This window comes from Lissotriton vulgaris, chromosome 12, assembly GCF_964263255.1.
Source record: "Lissotriton vulgaris chromosome 12, aLisVul1.2, whole genome shotgun sequence".
NCBI lineage: Eukaryota > Metazoa > Chordata > Amphibia > Caudata > Salamandridae > Lissotriton > Lissotriton vulgaris.
Window position 1 is genome coordinate 259,520,168 of NC_141700.1, and position 26,452 is coordinate 259,546,619.

At 46.1% G+C, this 26,452-nt stretch overlaps 1 protein-coding gene across 8 annotated transcripts in view; it reads left to right on the forward strand.

Annotated features, from left to right (window-relative positions):
- The window catches only part of NDRG4 (NDRG family member 4), an 888,963-nt gene that overhangs the window by 793,242 nt on the left and 69,269 nt on the right, over positions 1-26,452 (forward strand). For all 8 annotated transcript variants that reach the window (XM_086947800.1, XM_086947798.1, XM_086947797.1 and 5 more), the window contains one exon: positions 7,050-7,153. In XM_086947800.1, the coding sequence (XP_086803926.1) occupies positions 7,050-7,153 (104 nt within the window). The remainder of the gene's footprint in view (positions 1-7,049; positions 7,154-26,452) is intronic.

Below are 26,452 nucleotides of genomic sequence, written 5' to 3' on the forward strand. Positions count from 1 at the left end.
GATTTTCGTAAGACCAAGCAACTCTTTGTTGCATTTGCCTCACACCACAAGGGAAACGCTATCTCCAAAGCTGGGATCGCTAGGTGGATCGTGAAATGCATTCAGATCTGTTACGCTAAAGCTAAACGCACTCTCACAGTTCCACCAAGAGCCCACTCCACCAGAAAGATGGGGGCCTCTATGGCTTTCCTAGGTAACATTCCCTTAGAAGATATTTGTAGAGCAGCCACATGGTCTACCACACATACTTTCACTAAACATTACTGTGTAGACGTGCACTCTAAACAGCAGGCAGCTGTTGGTCAGGCTGTTCTCAAAACACTTTTTCAAACTGCTGCAGCTGGCACGGGCGGCCGCCGCTAATGGAGGGACTGCTATGTATTCTATGCACAGATATGAATTCAGCAGCCCACATGCCTCGAACTGCAAATGCTACTTACCAGTATGCATCTGTTCTTGGCATGTAGGGCTGCTGACATTCATATCGCCTGCCCTCCTCCCCGGCGCCTGTAGCAGCTGCAGTATTCCTTTACATATATTTTCATGCTCTTAGCATGGGCATCACTCACATACTTCACTCCATCTCTGCCAATGGCTAAAAACAATCTGGGGATGGAGGCGATGCCCATGCGCACTGTAGTCCAGGGGAGGAGCCACCTATCTCGTGATACTTCGAAGACTCTTCCAGGACAACAATGTGCAATCATCCGGACCCAACACTAGGCGGCGATCTATGCACAGATATGAATGTCAGCAGCCCTACATGCCAAGAACAGATGCATACTGGTAAGTAGCATTTGCAGTTTCAGATATGGTGAACGCCCTGGCAGCCTTTCTTGCTGCAAAGTCATGCAGCATGATTACATGATGATATACAGAAATCTGCTTCATGTATCAAAAACTTGGCAATCTCTGACATCAATTCACTTTAAGAACTTCTGGTCAAATTCACATTGTGGTAGTGATGAATGGAAATAAACAGGAAAAAAGTTATGCATGTAATGAAGTACTCACTAAGTATGTTTGCGGTCCTCCTTATAAATGATGTAAGGATCCATTTCCAAACTTCTTCGGAAAAACAAGAAAACTAAAACCTTGGTGTACAGATTGAGACTCTGGAAGAAACTAGGTGGTATTAAATGAAGAATTTCTCAGATTATGAAGTAGACGTTATAATAAGGCGAGGAGTGTTATGCTTTAACCCGACCCCAGAAATAAATTGATAGATGTGGACTCAAAACAAATCATATTGCCTCCATCCTAACTCATAATATGTTTGTGCACTACAAACACATTCTGTGTTGATACAGTACTTACCATACTCAAATTAGACACAAAATTAACTTACAAAATAGCAAAGAATCTGGTGATGTCCTCGTTGAATACTAAAAATATAAAAACTAATGGGAGCACTATTTTTGGGACAATTTACAGTATGCTAGAATTTCACTGATATCCGAAATGGATCCCAGGGTTCCTCTACGAGGAATTCCAGAAATGATTACACTTGAATAATTTAGACTTCTACCAGTTCTTATAACTAAAAGTCTCATTAACTCAACTGGGCAGGCACCACAGTCTCCACATAACTGATGTTCAGCATAAGCTCACCGCCCTGGGCCACATGGTTTCCCAATTACATATACTCTGGGCAACCATGCAAATTAAAGTAGATAATAAAAACACTACAAATATGTAAACAGTTGAAATCAGACATTAACCTGCACATTGAACTCAGCAGCTGTCTCTCAGATCTCTTCTGGCCTAGCACAAACTAAACTTCTTGCAATTCATGGGAGAGTTTAGATTCCCTCAAGACTTTAAGGTTGTGCTTTTTCTCAAAAGAGAATTACCGCACCTGACCATCAGTTTTAATCTTATTTGTTCTGTTTGAACTGTGGTGCCTATATAGATATCACACCAAACCTCCACTGTAGTTAGTTTAGGAGCCCAGACATTCACGATCTACCCATCCTGGACAAAGGAGAGAATCTCCTCCTAGATTTACCCTTGTTAATGCACCTGAAAAAAATATTGACATGAACGGCCTAAGAATGCCACACCACAGTGTAGACTACATAGCCCTAACCCAATTGTCGTTACGACAGCTAAGCTCCCTTTCGAGGTCACTAGATGCATAACTAAAAAAAAGCAAACCTCCTTGGGCATGACTCTCCCAATGTGCGCTTCAGTTCTCTCCTACTCTTCATGGTGTTGCACTGACCAAAAAACCCTAAGATGACTAGTGTAGCTTTGTACATTTCTCTTGGGAGCTTGCCACAATTCTGCTGCACCATACCACAGGGCTTATCATAACACGTTAGAAAGAATGTACCCATACAGGTGGCAGGTAGAAATGCAGAAGCTTCTGTATGTCCTTTTTTCTGTTTTTGCTGTTATCCTCTATTGTTTAGTAAGTACTAATTAGATGCCATGCCTTGTCTACATGGACATGAACTGATTTTAAAGCCTTGAAGGTCTAACTTCTAAAGAATTAATACAGTGGACTATTTCAAATTTGCTTTGTTAAGTAAAACCCAATAAAATAATCTAAATGAAAATAGAGAGGACATGGGTGTTGAATTTAGAGAGTCCACGGAGGGTCTGGTCATGGTGAGAGTTGCAGCTACAGGTGGGAAGCAGGGTGTGGAAATAGAAACTGTTGCTAACTCTTGAGGACTGGTGTGACAGCCGGGGTCAACTCTGCAAAGAGATGCTTTGGAGTGTGAATCTTTTTTGGATTTAGATGTCATGCATTATTCCACCATTTAGTGGTTGGGTCCGGAACTCTCCTTTTGTATAGTAGTCGTTCCTTGCTTTCTCTTCTGTTTTTGGGGAGGTGTCAATGGTCCCCGACATTTGGGGCTTGTTCCAGCCTCCTCTGACATCAGATGCTTTCTGTCGAAGTCCCCACTCATGGTCGCCATCTTCAGGTTATTTTTGTCCACCTTTGGGAATGGAAGCATCATGAAGTTCTCCAAGCACCAAAGGGAAAAAGAGGAGAAAGAAAATAGGATCTTGTCGAGGAAATCAGAGAAGATCATCACCATAACAAAGTAAGGGAGATTTACTCAGATGTTTCACTGAATTACATGGGGAAAAACATCAAAGTACGTGGAACTTACATCGAGGGAAAGACAGAGAATGAGCAGACAGTTGACTCCCTCTTCTGTGTGAAATTGAGAACACAACATTGCATTTCTGTCCAGAGTTCCACCATACAGTCGCCCAGAGGGACAACCACCAGGTGTGCAATCTCTGCCTGCCAATAGACCACAAGTTTGACTCCTGGGAGGTGTGCACAGAGTTCAACCCAAAAAATGCTGAAGAAATAAGAGAAACAAAGGCAGGCACAGAAGGAAACAACTTCACTCTGAGATCTCGGACTATCTAGAGAAAAAGAGGATAATGCTGCCGAAGAAGCAAGAGAGGGCACTGATGCCGAAAGAATTATCATCGATGTCACAAAAGTGCACAAGAGACCAAATGAGAAGCACATGCAAGTAATGCTGAAAATGTTGGGAGTGGTTGAGCCGAAAGCTTTGAACTCTAAATCACATAAGACTACCTTAGCACTGAAAATGTTCTCGACTGAAGGCAAATTGGGGGGGGGGGACCCATCATGTCCCATACAAAGAATACCACAGGTGGAACAGCCTTGTAGAAGACGCCAGTGTTGGAAGACGATCAATGTTGAGAGAAAGACAAGAAGACTGAGCTCAGCCAACAGCAGCCGAAACTTCAACGCTGAAAAAGAGAGCAGTGCCTACCCTCAATGCCGAAGAATGGGCATGCGAAATCCTTAAAAAAAAGAAGGAATTTGACGCCTCCCTCCAGGGATTTCAAAAAACATCAAAACCTTCGACGGAAAGCATACAAGAGGAGAAAGTCTCAGGGAAATTGGAGCCCCCTTTGATGCCAGAGCCACAAGAGTAGGAAAATAGGAAAGGAGAACCCAGAAGAACAAGTCCTGTACCAGGATGTCGAGAGGTCAGAAGGTGTCATAGAACAGTGTCAAGACCTAAAGGCAGATTCACTCAAAGAAGCAATAGACACTTATCCGTTGAGGCCATCGCCTCCAGATGATATTACCATGTACAACCAGCTGGTTAAGAAGGCAGTGGAGCAGTATGGAGTTTAACTGGACCAGAAGAAGTCACAGACATGTTTCCTACTTGAGACACTACTGCCCTAAAAATACAAATCAGTACCTTCTAATGCTCCCACGCATCTTGGATTATGGGAGACTGGATTTTAAAGAGCCTGCAACCTGCAGATCAGTGACTTCCTGGGTCGAGAAAAAATTAAAGCATTCTTCTAAGGACCCAGCATACATTTGAGGCAGTGTGGTGGCAGACTCCATCATTGTAGCCACAACCAAGCAGAGAGCAAATACACCAACCACCTCTCTCTGGTCCAACTCTGGATAGTGATAGTTTGTGGAAGAAATTTTAAAAGAGGAGCAGTAACACAATGGGCCATAGCAAACTCCAATACCAGGCTTAACAGGTATGCCCATCAGAACTGGGACGAGTTGTCAGAATTAATGAGACACCTGCCATAACAATGCCAGAAGAGGGCAAGCGCCTCACAGAATAAGGAAAGAACATAGCCAACACATGCTTACAATCAGCACTGGATCGGTGGGAGGCTTCAACTATCTGGGCGTTTTCCTCTCAGATGTGCCAGCGGTGTCGTGGAAGCGGAATGTGGTGGCAGTTTAGGAGCGCGTGCAGGCGGATATCAAAACCTGGACCCGTATGCCATTAACGATCTATGGCAGGTCGGCAACATTCAAAATGGTCGCTCTCCCCTGCCTACTTTATCAATTGCAAAATCACCCGTATCCAATTGCTCCCAGATGGTTGGTTCGGGCTGGTTAACTCGGCACTGGGACAGTTTCTCTGGGGGGGAGGAGCGGTGCGTGTCGCACTGCGTACGTGCTTTCTCTCCACTTACTGTGGAGGCCTTGTGACCTCCGGCATCCTCTCATATTATCAGGCCTCACACCTGCTGAGCCTCAACGAGTGGTGGTATGGGGACAGGGGGGACCCGGCCTATGCGGTGGAGCTGTACATGATGGGGCAGTCCACTCTTCATAAGATACTTTATTCATCTACAGTGCGCGGTACATTGGCGCCGACGACAAAAGTTGTCTTTCAACTTTGGTGGCAATCTCTGAAGCGCATGGGGTGGTGGAACACACTTACGGAAGTAACCCCCTATGGCATAATTGGCGCCTGCCTACCTTGGTAGCTTTGCAGGGCTTTCGGGGCTGGGATGCCATTGGCGTCTCCACCCTGGGCGATGTTGTGCGCAGTGGCTCCCTCAAATCGTTTTGTGACCTACAGGTAGAGGTCAGCATGCCCCAGTAGCAATTCTTCCGGTACCTCCAGCTTAGGCACGCGCTTACCCCTTGCCTGGATTGACTTGACTCGATTCCCGAGTTTAGCCCGCTGGAAGCAAAAGTTTTTATGGGTGACCTAGAGACCAAAAAGATATTGCGCATATACCAGACCCTGTTCACACATAGTGTGTCCCAATTGGGGAAGCTGCGGGGGGCGTGGGAAGAGGATGTGGGGGTCTTGGAGGAAGAAGACTGGAGGGAGGCCTTAGCCGCACCTCGGGGGGCAGCCATAGCAATGCGTCTCCGCCTCATCCAATTTAAATATCTTCACTCTAATTACTTTACTCGGGTACAAGCAAAAAGAATAGCGCTACCAAGGAGTGCGCCTACACCCACATGGAACCTTAACATTGTCCTAACACAATTGATGAGAGAACCATTCGAACCACTCCACAAGGCCACCTTGAAATTCATCACGCTGAAAAACTCATTCCTGAGTGCCATGATGTCGCTTTGCAGAGTAAGCGAGCTACAAGTACTCACCATACAAGAACTGCATATGCAAATACACAAAGATGGAGTAGTCATGAATACTGGCCCACGCTGCCTCCTGAAGGTCATATCCCACCTCCACATAAACCAAGCAATGCAGAGACCAACTTTGCCCATGAGCCAAAGACTCAAGTAGAAAGAGCATTACACACATTGAACGCCCGCAGGGCTATAATGTATTACATGGAGAAAACAAAATCAATCAATAAAGGGAAACAACTCTTCGTAACATTCACGGACAATAACAAAGGAGAACCAGTTACCAAAAACACCATCGCAAGATGGATAACTAAGACAATTAAAATGTGTCCCTAGGGAGAGCTGACATACAGGAAGAGACAAAACCAAGAGCATATTTGACAAGAAAGAAAGGAGCGAAAATTGCCTTACTGGCCAACTTTCCAATTAATGACATATGTATGGCAGCCACATGGTAGTCAGTACATTTGATCATAAAAAAATCACAGCATTAACTTACAGGTAAACAAAGAGACATGAGTGGGACAAAAAGTACTGAAACATCTGTTTACAAGCTTAACCTCATTTCCAGCCCAACCACCACAATAAAAACTATGTTACAAAGTTAATGCTCAGCATGTGAATCCACAAGAAATTCACACTGCGAAATGAAATGGTTACTTTCCTGTAGGAGTAGCTTTGCAATTTGAAGAATTTTTGGGATTCACATGTGACCCACCCACCTACCCAGGAAAGCAGGCAAGACAAATAAACATGAGAAATGTATGGAGTACAGCCAGAGGAATCCCGCAAGGCATTAATTATACAAACGTCGCCAAAAAGAGGAACAAATATCTGAAGATGGCGAAGATGAGTGGGGATTTCCAGGGAGGGTGCCCGGCATCAGAGGAGGTTGGAAAAAGCACCAAATGGTGGGGATCATTGACGCCCAACATAATAGGAAAAGGGTAAGTAAAACAAGAAAGGACTACTATACAAAGGGAGAGTTCAGGATCCAACTACTAGTTGGTGGTATAATGCACAGCATGTGACTCCAGAAAGTTCTTCAAGCTACAAAACTACTCCTACAATTAAGTCACCATTTCATTACTTGAAGTAGTTACCCTATTTCTCAATCCTAATGATGTTGCTCTTTTCTTGAACCCTCTTTACTTCTGTTCCTTGACTGCAGGAGGAGATGATGAACAACACTGAGATGGTACAAAGTTACAGACAACAGATTGGCAGTGTCATCAATCAGTACAACCTGCAGCTCTTCTGGAACATGTATAACAGGTATTGTCACCTGGCAGAGAAGAAGCCAGCATGTTGATTGAACTAAAAAATATTTCTCTCAACGGATGCATCCTAGCACCCAGGTTGAGTGCTCTACTCTTTTTTTTGTTTCTGTGCATGCACGAGCCGAGCTGGCAGGTCATTGTCCGAAGTGCCACACCCATAATCATACAGCCAGTTAAGGGTAGAGGATGAGTTTAGAGACGCCTATTCACTCATGTGTCTCATAGAAGCTGCCCAGTAAATGGAGACGAGATTCCAGAATTAATAAATCACGATTTCTGGATTTCCATCAAACTTTCTAAACATTCAAACCCTGAGCAAGCGACTGATTTAATATCAGTGCTTTGCTCGGTTTGATGGACTTGGAATTCGGTTTATCAGAAAACTAAAGAGACAATAAAGAATTATAATAGATTATGTATACATTCATTATTTGGCCTCAACTCCATCTTTCTGTGTTTAACCTATACAAAGTTAAGGAATTGGCACTGCAAGCGTGGGGCCATATAACTGGTCTTTTTTTGGGCATTCCTCCTCGTTTGTCTTTTCTAACTGAATTTTAATGATGTTCCACTGGCAGAGCACCTCCTGAGGCCACAGCGAGAATGGCCTGCGCGGAGGAGGTTTTAAGGTCTGAAGCCCTCGCAATGCCATAGGACTGTGGTTCCCAAACTGTGCGCCGCGGCGCCCCGGTGCGCCATAATGAGGTGCCAGGGGCGCCGCGCACACTATCTGTAATTTTGGCCATCACAGGGAGCAGCGCTGCTCCCCTGTGAGAGGCCTCACCCCTGCTGCTGGAGGCGCTTCGCACTCCTTCAGGAGCACAAGAGCATCCCCTCCCGCCCATTGTCATTCAGTATGCCGCTGATTGCCACTTACTGAATGACAATGGGGCAGTCTGGGGGTGTGACACCATGTGGCGGCCTCCTCCTGCCTCAGGGTACAGAAGTGAATATAAGACAAGGGGAGGTTGTGTCCAAATGAGCACTGGGTAGGACAACGTAATCACATGTATCAAATAAAGGGAACCCAGTCACTTTTCATTTCTGCTTATTTTATTTGGAGCAGATACCACCCAACTTTTTGGGATTTGTGGGTGTTGTGATTTATTTATTTATAACCACATTTGCAAGTTGCTTCACTTGGATCAACCAGTGTACTAGTCCGAGGTTTTTTTTTTTGTCAAACACCAGAGGCTAGCCTGTCATTTTAGAACTGAAGTATTTTCAATATTGTATTCAACAAAGCCATGGCTGCTCCTTTTTTTTTTTTTTAAGGAACTAGCAACCATTGACAAAGCCAATAGTCCTGGCTTGTTGGTGTGTAATGATACTTGCTGTATTATATATCTGGATGCAATGACAGAGACAACATAATACCAGTGAGGCAGAACACTATGCTAAGTGCATATTTTTAGCCTAGGTGTTTTAAGCTGCGCTCTTAATTACGTCAAACACCCCCTTTGAAGAGACCCCCCAGTTTTTTTACACCGCTTAAAGCCCTGGAAACAACACCATGTTACAGTAACCTCACATCCTGGCACTGTGCATCATGCATGACTTCTAAGTTTTCAGTCTGCCTATGTGCAGGGGCATAGTGAACTCTCCACCACCCAACCCCTTGCTGTAGTTCATTCTTGATGGGACTCTTCTGCCTGCAACTCTGCAAACAAAGGCTCCGCTCATAATGTGAAAAGGTGGGTGAGTAAATAAGTGAAGGAATGTCTGAATGGCTGGATGATTACTGAAAGAATGAATGCATGAATGAAAGGGGGAATGGATAGATAATGAAAGAAAGGATGGACGGATGAGTGAATGAATGGAAGTATGGATGAGAGAAAATGTAAATAGATGGATGTATGGGTGGAAGGGTAGATCTATGGGTGCAAGGGTAGATGGATGGGTAAAAGTGTGGATGGGTGTGTGAAAGGATGGATGGATGAGTGAAAGGGCAGCTGATGGGTGAGTGAATTGGTGGATGGGTGTGTGAAAGGATGGATGGGTGGATGAATGAAAGGGTAGATGATGGGCAAGTGAATGGGTGGATGGATGAATTGATAAGTGAAATGGTGAATGGATGGATGAGTGAAAGGGTGGATGTAAGGATTGATGAGTTAGTGAAAGGGGGTAGATGGACAAAAGGATGGATAGATGAGTGAAGTGAAAGGGTGGATGGATGAGAGAACGGATGGCTGGATGAGTGAACAGATGGTTGGATGAGTGAAAGAATGGATGAGTAATAGGATCAATGGATGGATTCATGAATGGATGAGTAAAAGGGTGGGTAGATGGATGGATAAGTGAAAGGGGGATGGAGAGAGAAAGGGAGGATGAATGACTGAAAGGGTGAATGGGTGGAAGGATAAATGACTGGGTGAATGGATGAGTAAGTGAATGGGTGGATGGATGAGTAAGTGAATGTATGGCTGGGTGGAAGAGTGGATGCATGGATGATTTTACAGATGGATGGGGTGAAAGGGTGGGTAGATGAATAATGGATGGATGAGTGAAAGGGTGGATGGAGGGATGGATGAGTGAAATGATGGACGGAAGGATATATGGTGGATAGGTGTGCAAATGGTTGAATATGCTTGGATATAGATGGGCACACAGATGGAAGGACAGACCTTTTTAGTGTAAAAATAAGGCTGGGGATACTGATTACGACAGACCAAACTCAATGTTCCATTTTCTCAGAGCGGGCCTCAGTACCAAAAGGTACTGAAAGCAGCATGGCATAAATAATGGTTTGGGACCAGGTACTCTGTTGGGGAAAAAAACGATGGATTGGGATACAGCCAGTGGATGAGATTAATAATTCAAGCATTCCACCCAATATAATACCTTCATTGCGTCCCAAATACTTTAAGGAAGATAACAGGAGGTACACACCACCCACCCACCCACCGGTAAAAAAATGATGGGGAGCCACGGCCAACTGCCGATTAGGTCAGGGGAGCCACAGGTCAAAAAAGTTTGGGAACCACTGCCATAGGAGGATTATACCCATATAGAGGATGACGAATCGGATGCTGATCCCGCCTACTGGTACTGGCTTATAAACTGGATTTACAAAATGTTAGCACCAGTAGCAGCTGGTGTAAGGGAAATGTGGTAAGACAGCGTGGGGGAACGTAAGGGGGGTGGCAGCGTGAAGGGTCTGAAATAGCAGGTGGGAAAAAACGTACCTGCAGTATTCTGCTTGCCGGGCTGCCCCCAGGTTGCTCTTCTGGGCACAATCTGAAGCTCCCATCTTCCCTTGCGGCCAGTCCTGACGCTGCTCTCATCAAGAGTGCAGCGTCGGGATTGGGCGGAACACACTAGTTTTGGCTCCATCATGAGCTTGGAGCCTGTGCCTGCTGATCTCTCTTGGAGAGAGGTCAGTGGCATGATGAAGTAGCCAGCCTGAGACGGCCGTCCAAACCGTCAGGCGCACTGACAGCAGGGCCCACCACTCCTCCGCCCCTGCTGCAGTGCTGTGACCCCGCCCCCAAAACTCAGTCGCAGGACGAAAAATAAAACGATCTGCATTTAGATCATTTTATTTTCCGTTTACCTCTGCGGTTAGTGGGGTGACGCTCCTCCACCATAGCGGAGGAGCCGCTCGCGTTCCCCCGGACACTATTTCAGAGTGGGACATCCCTTACCCTTCTAGTTCTGCTGCAGATGAAGTTTACTCATTTACGACTGTGGTGCAAAAGGCACCGGAATCTTTGGAATTGACCTTGCATGCCGCAGGGGTGAAGTCTCATACTTTGAGTTTGAGAACTTGGGATTTTCTTCCTCAGTGGTGGAGCTGTGTGCTGCCATTAAATGACACGCTCTCGGACCCCATCACGGGAAGAGGCCTTTTCAGACTTTTAGTCGTGCTTGGTGCACCCACGTCGACCTATAGACATTCTTTACAAACTAGGACTATGCAGACCATTGAAAGATGCTACAGCTGCGCAGGGAAATCTTTCATTTAGCTCATGATTTACTGTGTACTTTCACACATTGCATTATACTGCCACCTAATGTTTAGATCTGCCATCGTACTCGAGCTTTCTGACACATTTTATCTCTGTGGATATTGGTGTATGAACCCAAATACCCCTCGTTAATTAATTTCCCACCTTTTCGGTCCGTCTGGATATTGAGCAGATCCAAAATAGACCAGATTGTGGTGCACCTAAAGGACTCAAAGGATTCTGCTAGAAACTGTAAAGTTGCACAATAAGGACATACAGCAGGTGGGTGTAGTTGAACTCTTGTTTATTTAGTACAAGAATAATTATTCCGGGAGCGCCGGCCGGCGCTCTGCTCTCTGCAATGTTCGGCGCGCTAATGAATGCGTGCGCACCCGGCGCCAACATGGCTGCCGCACGTCACGTCAACGTGACGTGCGTAAACTAGAACGCTACATATCTCCCCCTTTTACCAAAGTCTTAAGCAGTCACTCACACATCATTGTCTAGTTGTAAGTCTCGAAATCTGGAGGGCCTTACCACTTGCCTTCCGCTCCTGGTAACCCTACCCGTGTTCTCTTGAGTCCCTTGATACTGCGTTCCAGTACCTTCCATTTCTTCACTCACCGCTCCATCACTGTTCATATTTTCTCCTGACATGTCCATCTCAGCTCCTTGAGTCTCGCTCCCTTCTTCACCTTCTCGCGCCTTCGCTGCACTTGCTCCATCACCTTGCTCACTTCCACTTTGCCTACTTTCCACGTTCAACTCATCCATGTCTTCACCTTCCGTTCCAATTCGTCCCCATCTCAATACCTTGTTGCACCGAGCCATGCGGTCCTGTGACCACACGTTGCCGTCGCTCAGCAGGGCCGCTCGATCAAACACTTCCTTGACTTGCAGGGGCCTGCTATACTTGCTGTCTCCTTTCTTTTGTAGAGTGGCTAGCTTTACTCTCACCCACTCTCCCTTTTCCAGGCTAGTCTCTTTCACATTCCTCCGTTTGTTGTAGTGGTTGGTGTAGATTGTTTGTGCTCTTTCCAGGTTGGCCCGTACCACTGCAGGGGACCACTCACTGGTAACCACCTTTTCCTTCCAGATCCTATTGTCATGCGTTAAGGGTTCACGTCCTCTCAATATTTGAAACGGGCTGTACCCCGTGCCTGTGGGGGTTATTCTGTAGGCCCATGCCATGTTCTCTAGCGCTTTTTCCCAGTCTTTGTTGCTGGATATGGCGGCTTGTATGGCTCCCATCACTACCCTATTAAATCGTTCTACAAGGCCATTTCCCGCTGGATGGTAAATTGCCGTGTGTTTGATGGTGATGCCGTTTCTCAACATGAATTGGTTCCATCTTTCCGACGTGAACTGTGGCCCATTGTGGCTTAAAATGGATTTGGGGATTCCTTCTCTTGTGAAGGTTTCGGACAGGAACTTCAGGATATTCTCAGTGTCCATGGACTCGCTCACTTTCAGCTCTGGCCATTTGGAGTATCGGTCTATGAGGACGCACACGTACTTCTGCGTGCCCTGGTCGTCTAGCACAGGTCCTAAAACGTCTATGGACAGCTCTTCCCACGGATTGGAGGGAGCATCGAACTTCCCAAGAGCTGGACGTAGTGGTTTTAATGTTTTGTCAGCTCCTTGGCATTGGGGACACTCCCTGACATGCCTCTCCGCTCTTATGTTCATTCCTGGCCACCAGTAATTTTGTTTCGATCTGGCCTTGAGTTTTCCTATGCCCAAATGGCCTTCATGTAGCAAGTCCAATAGCTTGTTGGTGAGGTTCCTTGGGGGGATCACCTTGTCTCCTCTATAGATAAATACCCCCTTGTCTCCTACTGACAGTTCCTCCTTAACTTCGTAATAGGGCCTAAGGCTCGTTTTCACATTTCTCTTGTCGGGCCATCCTTGCAGGATGTGCGTTTTCACTTCCTTGATGTCGGTATCCTCCTCGTATGCTTCGGCCCATTCTTGTTGGCTGATTAGCTTTTCCTGGTCCTCTATGAGGGCCACCATCTCCCCTTTGTCCGCAGGGTCTTCCTCTCCGGGATCCATGGCCGCTGCTCCGCTCTGGTAGTCCGCTACTCGGTTCCGGTTTCCCGGGATGTATTCCACATCGTACCTGAACTCAAGTAACTTTAGGGACATTTTGGATATCCTGGGGGTGGCACTGGCATGCCCGCTCGATGTCAATACTTTTACCAACGGCTTGTGGTCTGTCTTGAGCAGAAATCGGGTACCCCACAGGAATTGCCGGAACCTTGTCATGGCCCACACCACCGCTAGCATCTCCTTCTCGATCACACTGTATTTGCTTTCAGTATCCGTCAATGCCCTGGATGCAAAGCTGATCGTCTCCATGTCCCCTCTTCCTCGGTCTTGCATGAGCACAGCGCCCAGACCTTTGTCGCTGGCGTCGGTCGTGAGCACGGTGGTGCCCTGTGTGTCGTAACCTTTGAGCGGTATGGCTCCCATGACATCCTTTTTGATGGTTTCGAACTCTGCTTGAGCTTCCGGTGTCCACTGAAACGTCGTGCTCTCCCTGGTCAGCAACCTCATGTAGTAGGTCTTTGAGGCAAAGTGTACCACGAATTTACTATAGTACTCCGCCATTCCCAAGAATGACCTGACTTCTTCCTTGTTCTTGGGGGGTGGTGCTTCGGCGATGGCCTTCACGTTTTCTGCCTTTGGTGTGACCCCTTGTTGTCCAATTTCATGGCCTAGGTACGTCACTGATTGCAGGCCCAACCGGCACTTCGACCATTCTGCTGTGAGGCCTTTGACTTCCAGTGTTTTTAGCACCCTTCCTAACTTCCGATCATGATCTATCCTATCACGCCCCATCACCAGGATGTCATCCTGGAAGTATTGGACACCCTCGCAGTCTCTGAATAGTTGGTGCATCATTTTCTGAAAGACTGCAGCCGCCGAGGCTAGCCCAAACGGCATGCGACAGAACCGATAGCACCCAAACGGGGTGATGAAGGATGTTAGGCTTTTGCTGTCCGGATGCAGTGCTATTTGGTGGTAGGCCGATGTCAAGTCAATGGTGGAGTACCACCTTACTCCTCTGGTCTTGGCCAACATCTCCTCGATTCTGGGAAGGGGAAATTTCTCCACCACAATGTTTTTATTCAGTTCTCTCAGGTCCACACAGAGCCTGACCTTCCCATTGGGCTTCATTACGACTACTAAGGGCGCCAGCCATTCGGCGCATGTGATTGGTTCTATTATGCCCTTCTTCTCCAGTTCTTGGAGTTCCGTCTGGACTGCTTCTCTCACTGCAATTGGTACATTTCTCACTTTGTGAGCTACTGGGATGGCTCCTTCCTTGAGCACGATCTTGTGTTGGAATTTCTCCATTCTCCCCACTGTGCCTCCGAACACCTTCGGGTAGTTCTCCTTCCATTTGTTCATGTCCGGCCATTCCTCCTGTTCTGTAAGTAGAATTTGTTCCTTCCCTCCTGGGCCTAGTTTTATTCCCAGGTCGCCCTGGTCTAGCCATCCTAGGACGGAGGGTCCTTTTTCCGCAACGTATAGTTTGCACCACGCTGATCGGCCTCTAAACTCAAACAACAGGTGTCGGAATCCTAACATGGGAATGCGATCACCGTTGTAGGTGACCGGCCGAATGTCTAATTTCTCCAATTCTGGGCCCAACTTGGGTTGGAACTCTACTTCCCATACTGCCCGTTGTACAATGGTAAATGGAGATCCGGTGTCTGCCACTACTGTGATGGTGATGCCGCCCATGGACATGTCCAGGACGGGTTTGGTTGATCTCTTCCCATCCACGCTCAGTACTTGGTCGTATATGCATAAGACGGTGACCACTTCTTCTTCTGTGACTTCCTCGAGGTCTTCTTCGCCTTGGTCGACATATTTCACCATTCCCTTTTGCTGTTTCTTCCGACACACCTTCTCGTAGTGGCCTACGATGCCGCAGTGCAGGCATTTGGCCCGGAATGCCGGACATCTTCTATCGTGTGCTTCATGGGACCAACTTCCGCACCTGTAGCACGTTTTCTTGCTCTCATTGTTCGCCTGCTTCCCTTGCCATCTGTTGGTTCCTTTGGTCCCTGGTGGCTTGTTTCTCTGGTCTTTGCGGTGTTCCTCTTCTTGTATTCTGTTCACCATGGTTGGGGTGGCCACTTCCTTCTTGGTTGCATTTGCGCACCTCCGTGCGAGTTCCGCCCTCTTTACAATGACCAACACATCTTTGAGTGTAGTGTCGCCGCTCGCCCACAGCTTGTCTTGTACATTTGCGCTCGTGGTGTGCATGACAATCTGATCTTTGATGAACTCGTCTTCCCACAGTGCGTATTTGCACGTGGCCGCCAGTTTCCTCAGGGCCGCTACATATTCTTCAATGGTTTCTCCCGCCTTTTGTTTCCTTTGCTGGAAATTATATCTGTCCACTGAAACACAGATGGTGGGGCGATAACGTTCATCTAGGTCTTCCACTGCGTGTGAATACACATCGTCGTCGGTGTCTTCTCTTTTTTTCGGTACCAGACTCTTGTAGATTCTGAGTCCCTCTGGACCTAGATTCAGCAACAGGATACGTTTCTTTCTTTGAGGGGTGAACTTTTCTTCATTTTCATCCTCCAGGACCCCTATGAAATTGTCTATGTATTCTTTCCAGTCCTCCCACTTCATCAGTGGTTCTCCGGGTTTCGGCAGGAATTGCACAGGTGCTATCGCATACCCCGCCGGTGTACTCATCTTCACTTCCCTGGTGACTGTTATGTCGGTGCCTTTGCCCGTGGGGCTGCCTGGGGTGCTGTCCTTGATCCCTGTGTGCGTGTTTCCCTGGGGACTCTTGGTGCTGGTCCCCACCTCCTCCTCTTTGGTAACCAGCGCTACACCCCCCTGGCGTGGATCTACAGGAACGTAGTGCGTGTGTCGACTTGACTGTGGGGTGCTTGCGCTGCCTCTCTGGCCTATTCGCCGCTACTGTGATTGACTGTGGCACTGCCACGCTCCTCGGGTTCACTGTACCTCGGGTATGTCCTGCCGTGTCTTGATGCGTCGTCTAATCGGCTGGGCTGCGCCAGGTAGACCTTTCCTGTGTGTGGGTGGGCCAGGTGACCGTGTCTGGGTCCTTCTGTTCCTTGTGGCTGCCACGTGGAGTCCGACCTTCCTTTATTTTTACTCTTCGTGGTCGTCTGGTTGTGCCTCCCGACCTCGTCGCCACTGTAAAGTTGCACAATAAGGACATACAGCAGGTGGGTGTAGTTGAACTCTTGTTTATTTAGTACAAGAATAATTATTCCGAGGAGCGCCGGCCGGCGCTCTGCTCTCTGCAATGTTCGGCGCGCTAATGAATGCGCGCGCACCCGGCGCCAACATGGCCGCCGCACGTCACGTCAACGTGACGTGCGTAAACTAGAACGCTACAGAAACTTGTTTTTTTTTTGGTAGGTCGAGCACGTCAACATCGCAGTCAAGAAATTAACAGATCTCAAGCCTAATCTGTTCAAAAGCAGGCCGCATGTAAAGCGCAACTTTTATTTTTGGTGCTTTTTATTTTTTTTGTCAAGTTTTTTATTCTGTTGACGGAGAGGGAACATTTTTCCTTTTTAAGGAAGCTCGCAAAAATGTCTCCCGGTTGACCAATGCAAGTTAAACTATTCAACGAAAGGCTTTCTGTGCCCGTCCACGACTGGACTGCACCCAGCGCAATGGTCACTGATCGGATCACCCACCACCGCTTCTCTGAAACATCCCTCCATGCCCTTGACCCTGGATGCCCCTCCATCCGGTGCTGCCGCACCGCACCTCACAGCACAGTAGGACCTTTCTCCTGCTCCAACTGTCACTTTACCTGCTGCAGCTCTATACCACACACTCCACTCACTCAGACTCCCACGTCATCCTTTCAAAATCTCACCTCACCCAGGACCACGCCTGACATTCAGCATACCCTCACATGCATTCTCCTAAACTCCATTTCACAAAAACACAACTTAGAAATTTGAGACCTCCTGAACAACAGCAACCCGGGCCGCCTCTTCCTTACAGAAACCTTGATGAGCCCCGCCTCAGATACCGACATCCCTGTGGCCATCCCAGCAGGATACAAAATAACACACTAGGGCCACCTCCACAAACCCGCTGGAGCACTCTCCATCATCTATAAAGACACCCTCAAATGTGCAACCACCACTGACCCAGACATCCCTTTCATGGAACACGTGTTCCTCAGCCTGTAAGTGAAGAACACCTGCACCCTGAAGAGCATTCTAGCTTGCGGATTACCCAGTCCACAAGGCACCTTTAGCAACCTCATCTCAGACTTCATTGCTTCCCCTCACCATCAACTCCAAGAACTTCCTACTTCTCGGAGACTTCAACTTCCACCTGGAAGCCCCTCCGATCACTGCTCCTCCTACCTCCTCGAAATGCTACACAACATAGGACTTTCCCAGCACGCCACAGACCCTGTTGGATGCAATCTTTGCGTCGGTCAACAGCATCGGCTACCGGTTCACCTCACCACTCATAAGGGCGACCAGTACATTCTCCATTTCGATATCTCCACACCACAAGTCAAAGCTTCCATCAACACCAACCAACCCAACCGGCACTGTAGCAGAATAATAGAAATGGACTTGTCCTACTCTTTGAAAACGAACCAACCCGACACCACCAACAACCTTGCTGAGAATATCACCAACTTCAAGCAATGGATCTCCAACTGCACTGACGCTTTTGCACTCATCAAAACTCATAAACATCCCAGACCAGCAACTGGGCTTTGTGGTACGCAGAAGAACTATGGGACTCCAAAAGATACTGCAAGAAGCTGGGAAGTAAGTGGAGAGCCAACCACAACGCCAACATCAGATCAATCTACTAGACCAACCTCATGCACTACCATCACCTCCTGAGAGTTACTGAGGTAAGATCTCTCACAGATCGGATTAAAGCAGTTTCAGAAGCAGCAAATAGACATTTGCCACCATCAAGGAATTCACCACCCCAGACACCTCAACCAACTCCATCACTCCCTCTCAGGAACTCTCCGACAACCTTTCAGACTACTTCAACAGCAAAATTGAGAAGATCTCCAATAACTTCAAAAAGCAACCAAGCCCTGAGGACATCATTAGCAAACTGCACACCTACCACTTGGACAGACACCTAACCCACTAGAAAACACTCACAGAGGAAGACACCACCTCAGTCATGAAGACCGTCCTCTCCGGGAATCACACAGATCCATGTCCACACCAAATATATAACCTAGTAGGACCCATGATCAGCAAATCCCTCACCCACAGCATCAACTCTTCCATCTATCCCACAACTTTCTTCGATCAGTGAAAGCATGCTGCAATCACAGCCCTCCTTAAAAAAAACATTGGTTGTCCCCAACGAACTGAACAACGTCCGACCCATCTCCATACTATCATACCCGCCAAGGTGCTAGAGAAAGCAATCAACCATCAACTCACCAACGACCTGGAATGCCACAATCTTCTCAACCACTCCCAATCCGGCTTTCATAGCATTCATAGTACGAAGAAAGCACTCATTGCAGACACAGATGAGATCCGTACCCTTACCGTACCCACAGATGAGATCCGTACCCGTACCCTTTTAACAAAATTCTGTTAAAATCCCTCTTTGACATGGGCATCAGAGGCAAGGTCCTGGATTGGATTGCCTCTTTTCTGACTCAAAGAACTTTTCAAATTACCTCAAACACCGGGTCCTCCAATATCCACAGATCCCCTTATGGAGTCCCTCAGGGCTCGGTGCTAAGCCCTCTGCTTTTTAATTTGTATGTTTCCCCACTTGCGCAGATTGCTGAATCTGAAGGCTTGACCATGTTTACTTATGCGGATGATTCGCTAATTATTTTCTCACTTTCGAAAGAAGAATGTGATTCTGGATCTCCGCTGCAGGCGGGTCTAAGCAAAATCGCAAATTGGATGAGGGAAAATCTGTTGAAGCTAAATGGTGACAAAACTGAGGTTTTTATCCTGGGCCCTAACCCGGATCTTTGGAACACAAGACATTGGCCTCCTGAATTGGGATCTCTTCCCATTCCGTCGGACCAAGTGCGAAATTTGGGCATTATCCTTGATAAAGGCCTGACTAGGCTGCCCCAGGTTAAGAAGCTAACAGCCACGGGCTTCACCATCTTGCTGTGGCTTAGAAAAATCATTTGGATGCTGCCCGAGGATACGCAAAAGTCTGTAGTCAATGCCCTTATCACCTCGCGGCTTGACTACGGAAACGTCCTTTATTTAGGATCTTCGCAGGCTGTTTTGAGACGTCTTCAGCTTGTGCAAAATGCTGATGCTAGACTGCTGTGCAAGTGTAATAGAATAGAGCGCATGTCAGGTCATCTCAAGACATTGCATTGGCTCAGAGTTGAAAACAGAGTCAAGTTCAAGACCCTGAGTTTCATGCAAAAAATCAAATTTGGCTCTGCCCCCAGGTATCTTAAATCTTTGGTACACACCTACCTCCCTGCCCGCTGTTTGAGATCCTCATCGCAGGGCCTTTTCAGCGTGCCTAGGTTTCGTTTAGCCAGGATGGGTGGTAGATCCTTCTCGCTTTTGGGACCAAAGTTGTGGAACTCTCTCCCCCTTAATTTACGTACAGAAACAAGCTATGTACAGTTCCGCAGAGCCATAAAGACCTGGCTGTTTAATCAATAATTTCCTGATTTGGCCTCGTATTCGAGTTTTACTCCTTTTCATCTGCTATCTTTTTCTTTAGCGCCGGTAAACCCTTTTTGGGTAGCTGTTGCGCTTTACAAACCTAACAAATAAATAGACCGAGAATAAACCACTGTTCTCGTACTCCTGGACCTCTCAGCAGCATTCAACACCATGTTACACTCCAGCATAATCAAAAGATTACACGCAAGAGACATCCAAGTTCCAGCCCTCAAACGGAAATGCTCCTTCCTTACAAGGAGTCAGACATTCCCCCACACATCAGAGCCCAAGGACCTGATCTGCGTAGCCCCTCAAGGATCATCCCTCAGCCCAACCCTGTACAACATTTACATGACACCACTCACAAATGTCATCAAATCTCACGACATCCCCATAATCTCCTATGCCGAGGACACCCAGCTCATCCTTTCCATGTCAGACAAGTCTCCCACGACCAGATCCATCTTCACCAAATGTATGATCCGCATTTCAGAATGGATGAGAACCAACCGCCTGAAACGGAGAAGACAGATCCGAACTTCTAGAACAAGAACTCAACCTGCACTCTACCTGAGGGCCATCAGAGCTTGGTCCAACACCATCACACTCTAACCTTGCATGTAACTTGGGTAACATATTAGATGACAAACTCAACATGGCTGTACAGGTGAATGAACAAATTTAGCTCCTCCTGCTTCCACATGCTACACATCCTCAAAAAAATCTTCATATGGATTTTCCAGGAGCTCCAGACGTACCTTCACTCAAACCCTAGTCACCAGCATGCTTGACTACGGCAATTAATTCTATGCTGGAATCCCCAACCACCTCCTCCACCATCTTGAGACTTTCCAGAATGCCACTGCTAGACTGCTGGACCTCCCACATCGCACTCGCATCAGACCTCACCTCGGATATCTCCACTGGCTGTCAATACACAAACGTTGCCAATTTAAACTCCTCACACACGCATACAAGGCACTGCACAGCATTGACCTAGCCTACCTTCTACCAGACACCTACGCTCTGCCTCACTCTCTCTCTCACACACCCCCTGCATCCACAAAAGCCGAACAGGAGGCCTAGCCTTCTACTACCTCCCACACAAAACGTGGGACAACCTCCCTCTACCCATAAGAGCCTCCTCCTTGCTTTTGCAATTCCGCAAGATGCTAAAGCAATGGCTTTTCAACTAACACCCAGCAGGCAACTTTCACACTTGCTCCAGCACCTGGATACCCCTCAGGGCTCAAGTCACGCTTTAAAAATCCTTAAAAGGTAACATAACTAAAGCTCTCTGTTTTCTATGGATTTTTACAGATAAATACGGACAGAAGTCCATTCATGTCCCTGCCTGTATTTATTTTTAAATGTGGATAAAAACAGAAATTTGGTTGTTTTTTGAGTGATTCTAAATGCTGTCGGACATGGCTGCCACTTAAATAGCTGTGCAGATTGAAAGGCAAGAGGGTAAAAAAAAAGGAATTTCTATAAAGATGCTTAACAAGCAGTAGATAAGCACATGGTTGATACTGATACGTTTATGTTTTCATATTGATATATAATCTGTGAGTTTTCACATCATTGAAATCTCTCAGGAATTTAACCCGTTAAGTGCGGCGCACGTTCAGCGGACGTCGCGTGCACTACCTCGGTAGTGGTGCGTACGTCCGCTGAACGTCGCGGCCCGCCCGCACAATAGAACGTTCCGCACCAGCGCGGAACGTTCAGCGCAGCAGAGGGGTTAAGCATAAGTGCAAATTTATAGGTTAAATACATGTGGAAATATACTAGTTTCACCTTCATTGTTTTCGCAAAACCCAAAATAAATATGGATAAATACAGATAAAATTAACAAAAAAGAAATATGGATAAATACAGACAGAAAATATAAACTAAAAAAACAGTAAAGCCGGGAGTCCTAAACATAACATAAACTTTGTGTCCCAGAGATTCTCCTGAAAAAAACAAAGGGGCCAGAATAGCAACCTCGCTTACATGACCTCTGATATAGATGGTGTGCAGTTCTGCTGTAAACAGTATTAGTATTCGGAGCAGTACAGAATTATTTAAAAACCAAAAAAGTATTGTGTGAATCCCCAAAAATTACAAGCACAAGTCACTGTAGACTTCTGACCGTTGCTAAGATTCAGGCCGCTTTGGCTTGAAGAGCCTGCCATAGGAAGACTCCAGAGTCCTCTAAACTGGCTCCCTATAAGGCTTGTTTTTCCTCTTCCCCACACGTCTTCTTTCTAGCGTGCTCACCTATGCACCTGTCTGCACCTCGAGGCATCCTCCTACCACCATCCACCCTGAATATCGGAAATAGAGGTTGCATTGTTAATTTGCAATTTATTTATGATTCTGTGTAAATGCTAATATTGCACATTTAATGAATTTAAAATTCACTGTTTGCTGAAACTTGTATCTGTTTTACATCCATAAAAAGCAAATACACATGAAACTGTTTGTCGAAACTCTCTGTGGGATCTCTCACTGACACCCAGTTAGTTAAGACCCAGTGGAAGCCCCCTATTGTCATGGAGGGTGTCTCGTTGTTTTCTAAGTGTATTGTTTCAAAATTGCGACTATAACTTGCTGTTACTGTCAGGGCGGCCATAGTTGAAGGAGTCGTTGGAGCAGGAAATGTTTGAACTAAGGGTGTCCCATGCAGGCCCGAGGGTTGGATTTGTGACAGATTTTCTGGATATCCATGTAAGATATATTTACGTACTGCAAATTTAAAAAATGATTCCCCAAGTATCTGGCTATTTAAAAAAGTTGCTAAGGATCTATTCCTATTGGGCATCTGTTAAATAAATATGCCTCATAGTCATTTTTTACTACAGCTTTTGGTTGCAGGAAACCCTGTGTGACATCATATAATTGGTCCTCTCCTCCTCGCTATTGAAATGTTGGCACCAGAGCCACAGGGCTCTTAACATTCTTGAAAGTTCATCACTGCTTCTGTACTGGGCAAGTCACAAATGTGTCGAGGGTAAGATAAGATATCTCTGGGGAACGGAATGCCCTCCGAAGTTGAAAACAAAATGTGCTGGACTGTGTGTCTTCTGGTTTAATCTACAACCAGTGACATTAAATTAGACTCCAGCGCAACACATCGTTATCCATCATTATCAAATCCAGTCTTTAAGCTCATTCGCAAAGCATCTTCAAGTGCGCCCTCCCTGGCACTACCCCTACCTTCGGCACTCACTCATCCTCTAGAAAGCTCACAGGAAAAAGAAGTGGATACCAGCAAAATTCATACTTTTTATTTCTATAAATTGAGCCCTGCTTTTGTGCAGTATTTCAGATTCCCTTGTAATTCGTAATTGCTGAGGGAACATGCTGGGTACTCCTTATATGCGCCCATCCATCGTCAAGGTATCTGTGCTCCAATATTTGTTACCTGTGGGGTGTAATACTGAGCACCCGGGATCTTGTAGTCAGGGACTGCGAGAAGGAGGACTCCAAAATATTGGGTGAGATGTTTGGTGAAGGGCTCTTTATACTGTGGGTGGCAAGGCTGGAGAAGAACTGTTTTAGTTCACTTTCAGAGGTAAGGCATCAAAGGACCTTGCTGTAGACCATTTGGTAAATCACTTTAAGCCAAAATCTCCCCCGGTGTTGGTGGAACCTGCAGGAAATGCAAAAATGACTCCGCCGTCTATACTGAATCAACTGACACAGGGCTTATTTTGAGTCAGTGCTTATTTTGAGTCAGTGCTTATTTTGAGTCAGTGCTTATTTTGAGTCAGTGCTTATTTTGAGTCGGTGCTTATTTTGAGTCAGTGCTTGCAAGTGGGGCCCACCGGTACTCGTTGTTGGGGACCAGCACTTATTTTTTCCACAAGAGCCTTTGATCCAGAGCAAGAGAGAAAAACACAAAAGGGGTAAAGAAGAACGAAGAGAAAGAGACCTGGCGTGGAATAGAGACTACACTGCCTTGGTATTCAGCACCCCACCCTTTGATAGTGCAGGCAGCATGCATCTGAGCAAAACTTCAGGCTCCAGCACTTATCCTTTTACAAATTAAGCATTGAATTGGGACCCATGCTTATGTTCCTTTATTGATCTGTGGTTGGTCTTGAGTGGAGAAGTCACTTTTTTAAGGAATGAGCGGTTTTCCATTCAGGCTTCTAATACAGACGACAACCAGTATCCAGACTATGTGAAGTCAAGCTTGTCCTCTGATGACAGCGAATTCGTTGAGGTTGGCAGATCTTTCTAAGACCTGACTGACCCTGGGTTCCAACTCATCATTGGTACGCAGTCTTGCGGCTGAACCCGTTTCTTCCTGGAGGTACTAGTGCCTCTATGAGAAAGGAATCTGGACCCTCTGATCTGGTAATTGGAGGTCCTTGGCCTGTGGTACAAACCCCCAGAGAGGTAACGAGTGGCTTTGTCCATAACAACATCTTCCCTCCCTTTACCAGTGTTGTTGCAGAATCGGTTCAGGGTGAATTCAACAATCTCTTCTGAGAAAGCCCTCCTTCATATTTCTTGTATGCGAATGAGCCGACTTTTAACAGAGCTTGCAGGTAGATTCATCAAGCAGTTTTGCGAGCGCAAACGGTGCGAATCGCAAAATTCGGCCGTTTGCGCCCGCAAAAATGGCATTTGGAATTCATCAATGGGTCATGAACTCGCAATTTGAAAAATCGCAAATAATTGCGATTTCTCAAATTGCGATCGCATTTAAGGAATCTCAATTAGAGATTCCTTAAATGCTATTCATGAACCTTTGAAAAATTGCGAATTCTCTATTTTTTACCGCCATTTACAGCAAAGTCTGACTTCGTGGTAAATAGCGAAAACTTAGAAAATGCACATTAGTGCATTTTTCTAAGTGGTATGTTACACACGCACATATCCTTTGGACATGTGTGTGCGCAACATCAGTCTACATTGACATTTCAGGGGTGCTACAGGTTGTCCTTTGGACACCCCTGGCACCCTTGAAATCGCATCCTTATTTGTGATTAGCAAATTGCTAATCCCAAATAAGGATTGACTACCCATTCAATCCTATGGGGCTTTAGGCCCATAGGAATGAATGGGGAGTTATTCCTTATTTGCGATTAGCAATTTGCTAATCGCAAATAAGGAGGCTGTAGGAATCGCTATTTATTTAGCGATTTCTACATGAATCCCGATTTGCAAGTCCTTAATAGCGATTCCTTAATAATCGCTATTAAGGACTCACAAATTGGGACACTGATGAATCTGTAAGTTGGTGCTGTCCCATAACAGAAACGTCTGGATGAAATCTGATGCAAGTTCTCAAAGCAAACAAAGGAGCTACCAAAAGCTGTAGCGAAAAATATCCATACGGCATGTTCAACATGTCCAATAGGGATAGATCCACAGCCATGCTGAGAAATCCAAAAAAATAATAAAAGATGCGTTGTTTAGATTAAATACATTTAGTTAGTCCAGAACAAAAATTTCTCTGTAGGAAAGAAGAAGCGCAATTCACCAGAAAAATAATGGTCGAATGTGCTGAAATCCCTCAAAAAAGAGGAAAGAAATAGCAATCGAAGCTGATGATGGTCAATTTGTGGGGACAATAGGAGCAGGGCAGTTGGTGTTGGATGCATGGCCTAGTGGTAGGTACCTGGCTTGTTCAGCAACAACACCTCATTGGCTTCCCTGGGGACTCCTACTCTTTCAGGGAAAGCACTGGTTTACCCTTCAACTCCATCCAGTAGATTGTCAGTCATATTCAGTGGCGAAGCAGAGATAATGACTTTGTTGAGGTGAATGTACCTTTATGACCAGTCTAAGATTCCTGTTGCGGTACCCACTGCAAAGTGTGGATCTTTCCTGATCTTCAACTTTTCTGTCTGACCTGGGTCCTGTCATTCCACTTTGAAATACATTATAAACTCAAATAATTCAAAGCGAGTTTATAGTTGATCTAATTACTCTAATGAATATTATTTTTGTATTGCTAAAGTGAAACAAATCTGGCAGATAATGTGATTAATTATGCTTGTGGCGGAGTGTCACTTTTCCAAAATCTCTATCCTCCTGCCTACAGGACTGATCTTTTTTTTCTGAGTAAGGGAACAATCTCACACTTTTTAGGTGCGCGTGCCGTCCCACCTCACAGGCGTAACCTCTTGCTATAATGTTGGGTGGAGATAGCGTGAAAATGAAATGTGAAAGGACAGGAGGATGCGATTTTGGTTTCTTTTTAAATCTTTATTTTGTTATTGTGTAAACATTGTGTAGACATATTTTACAGTGTCTTCAAAGCAGCTATATGGGCTACCTACATGTTACCTTCAAGCTCTACTGTTTGATTGCTTTCCTAGAGTTGGTATCCAGAAAAGTGAAGCAGTGCTCTGCAACCCCTGGGATCACATACACTCTTTTACTTTTTCATAGTTAGGAATCAGCGAAGTGATGACGTGTATTGTAACAGAAAGATGGCTACTCACCTGTCACATACGTTCTCTGTACATAATTCTTGCACCAGACTGGGTTCTGCTGCAAAATGTTCTTTCAGGGATTAGCTGCCTTCAGTCCTCTTAAGGGTTACAGAAAAACTGGGATATCCTCAAAAGTCATTAAGGAGGCTTTGGACCAGCCATGGGAGGGCATAATTGTAAAGATGAGACATTAGTTTTCTAGATTGCTGGCATGAGACCAGCAACATCC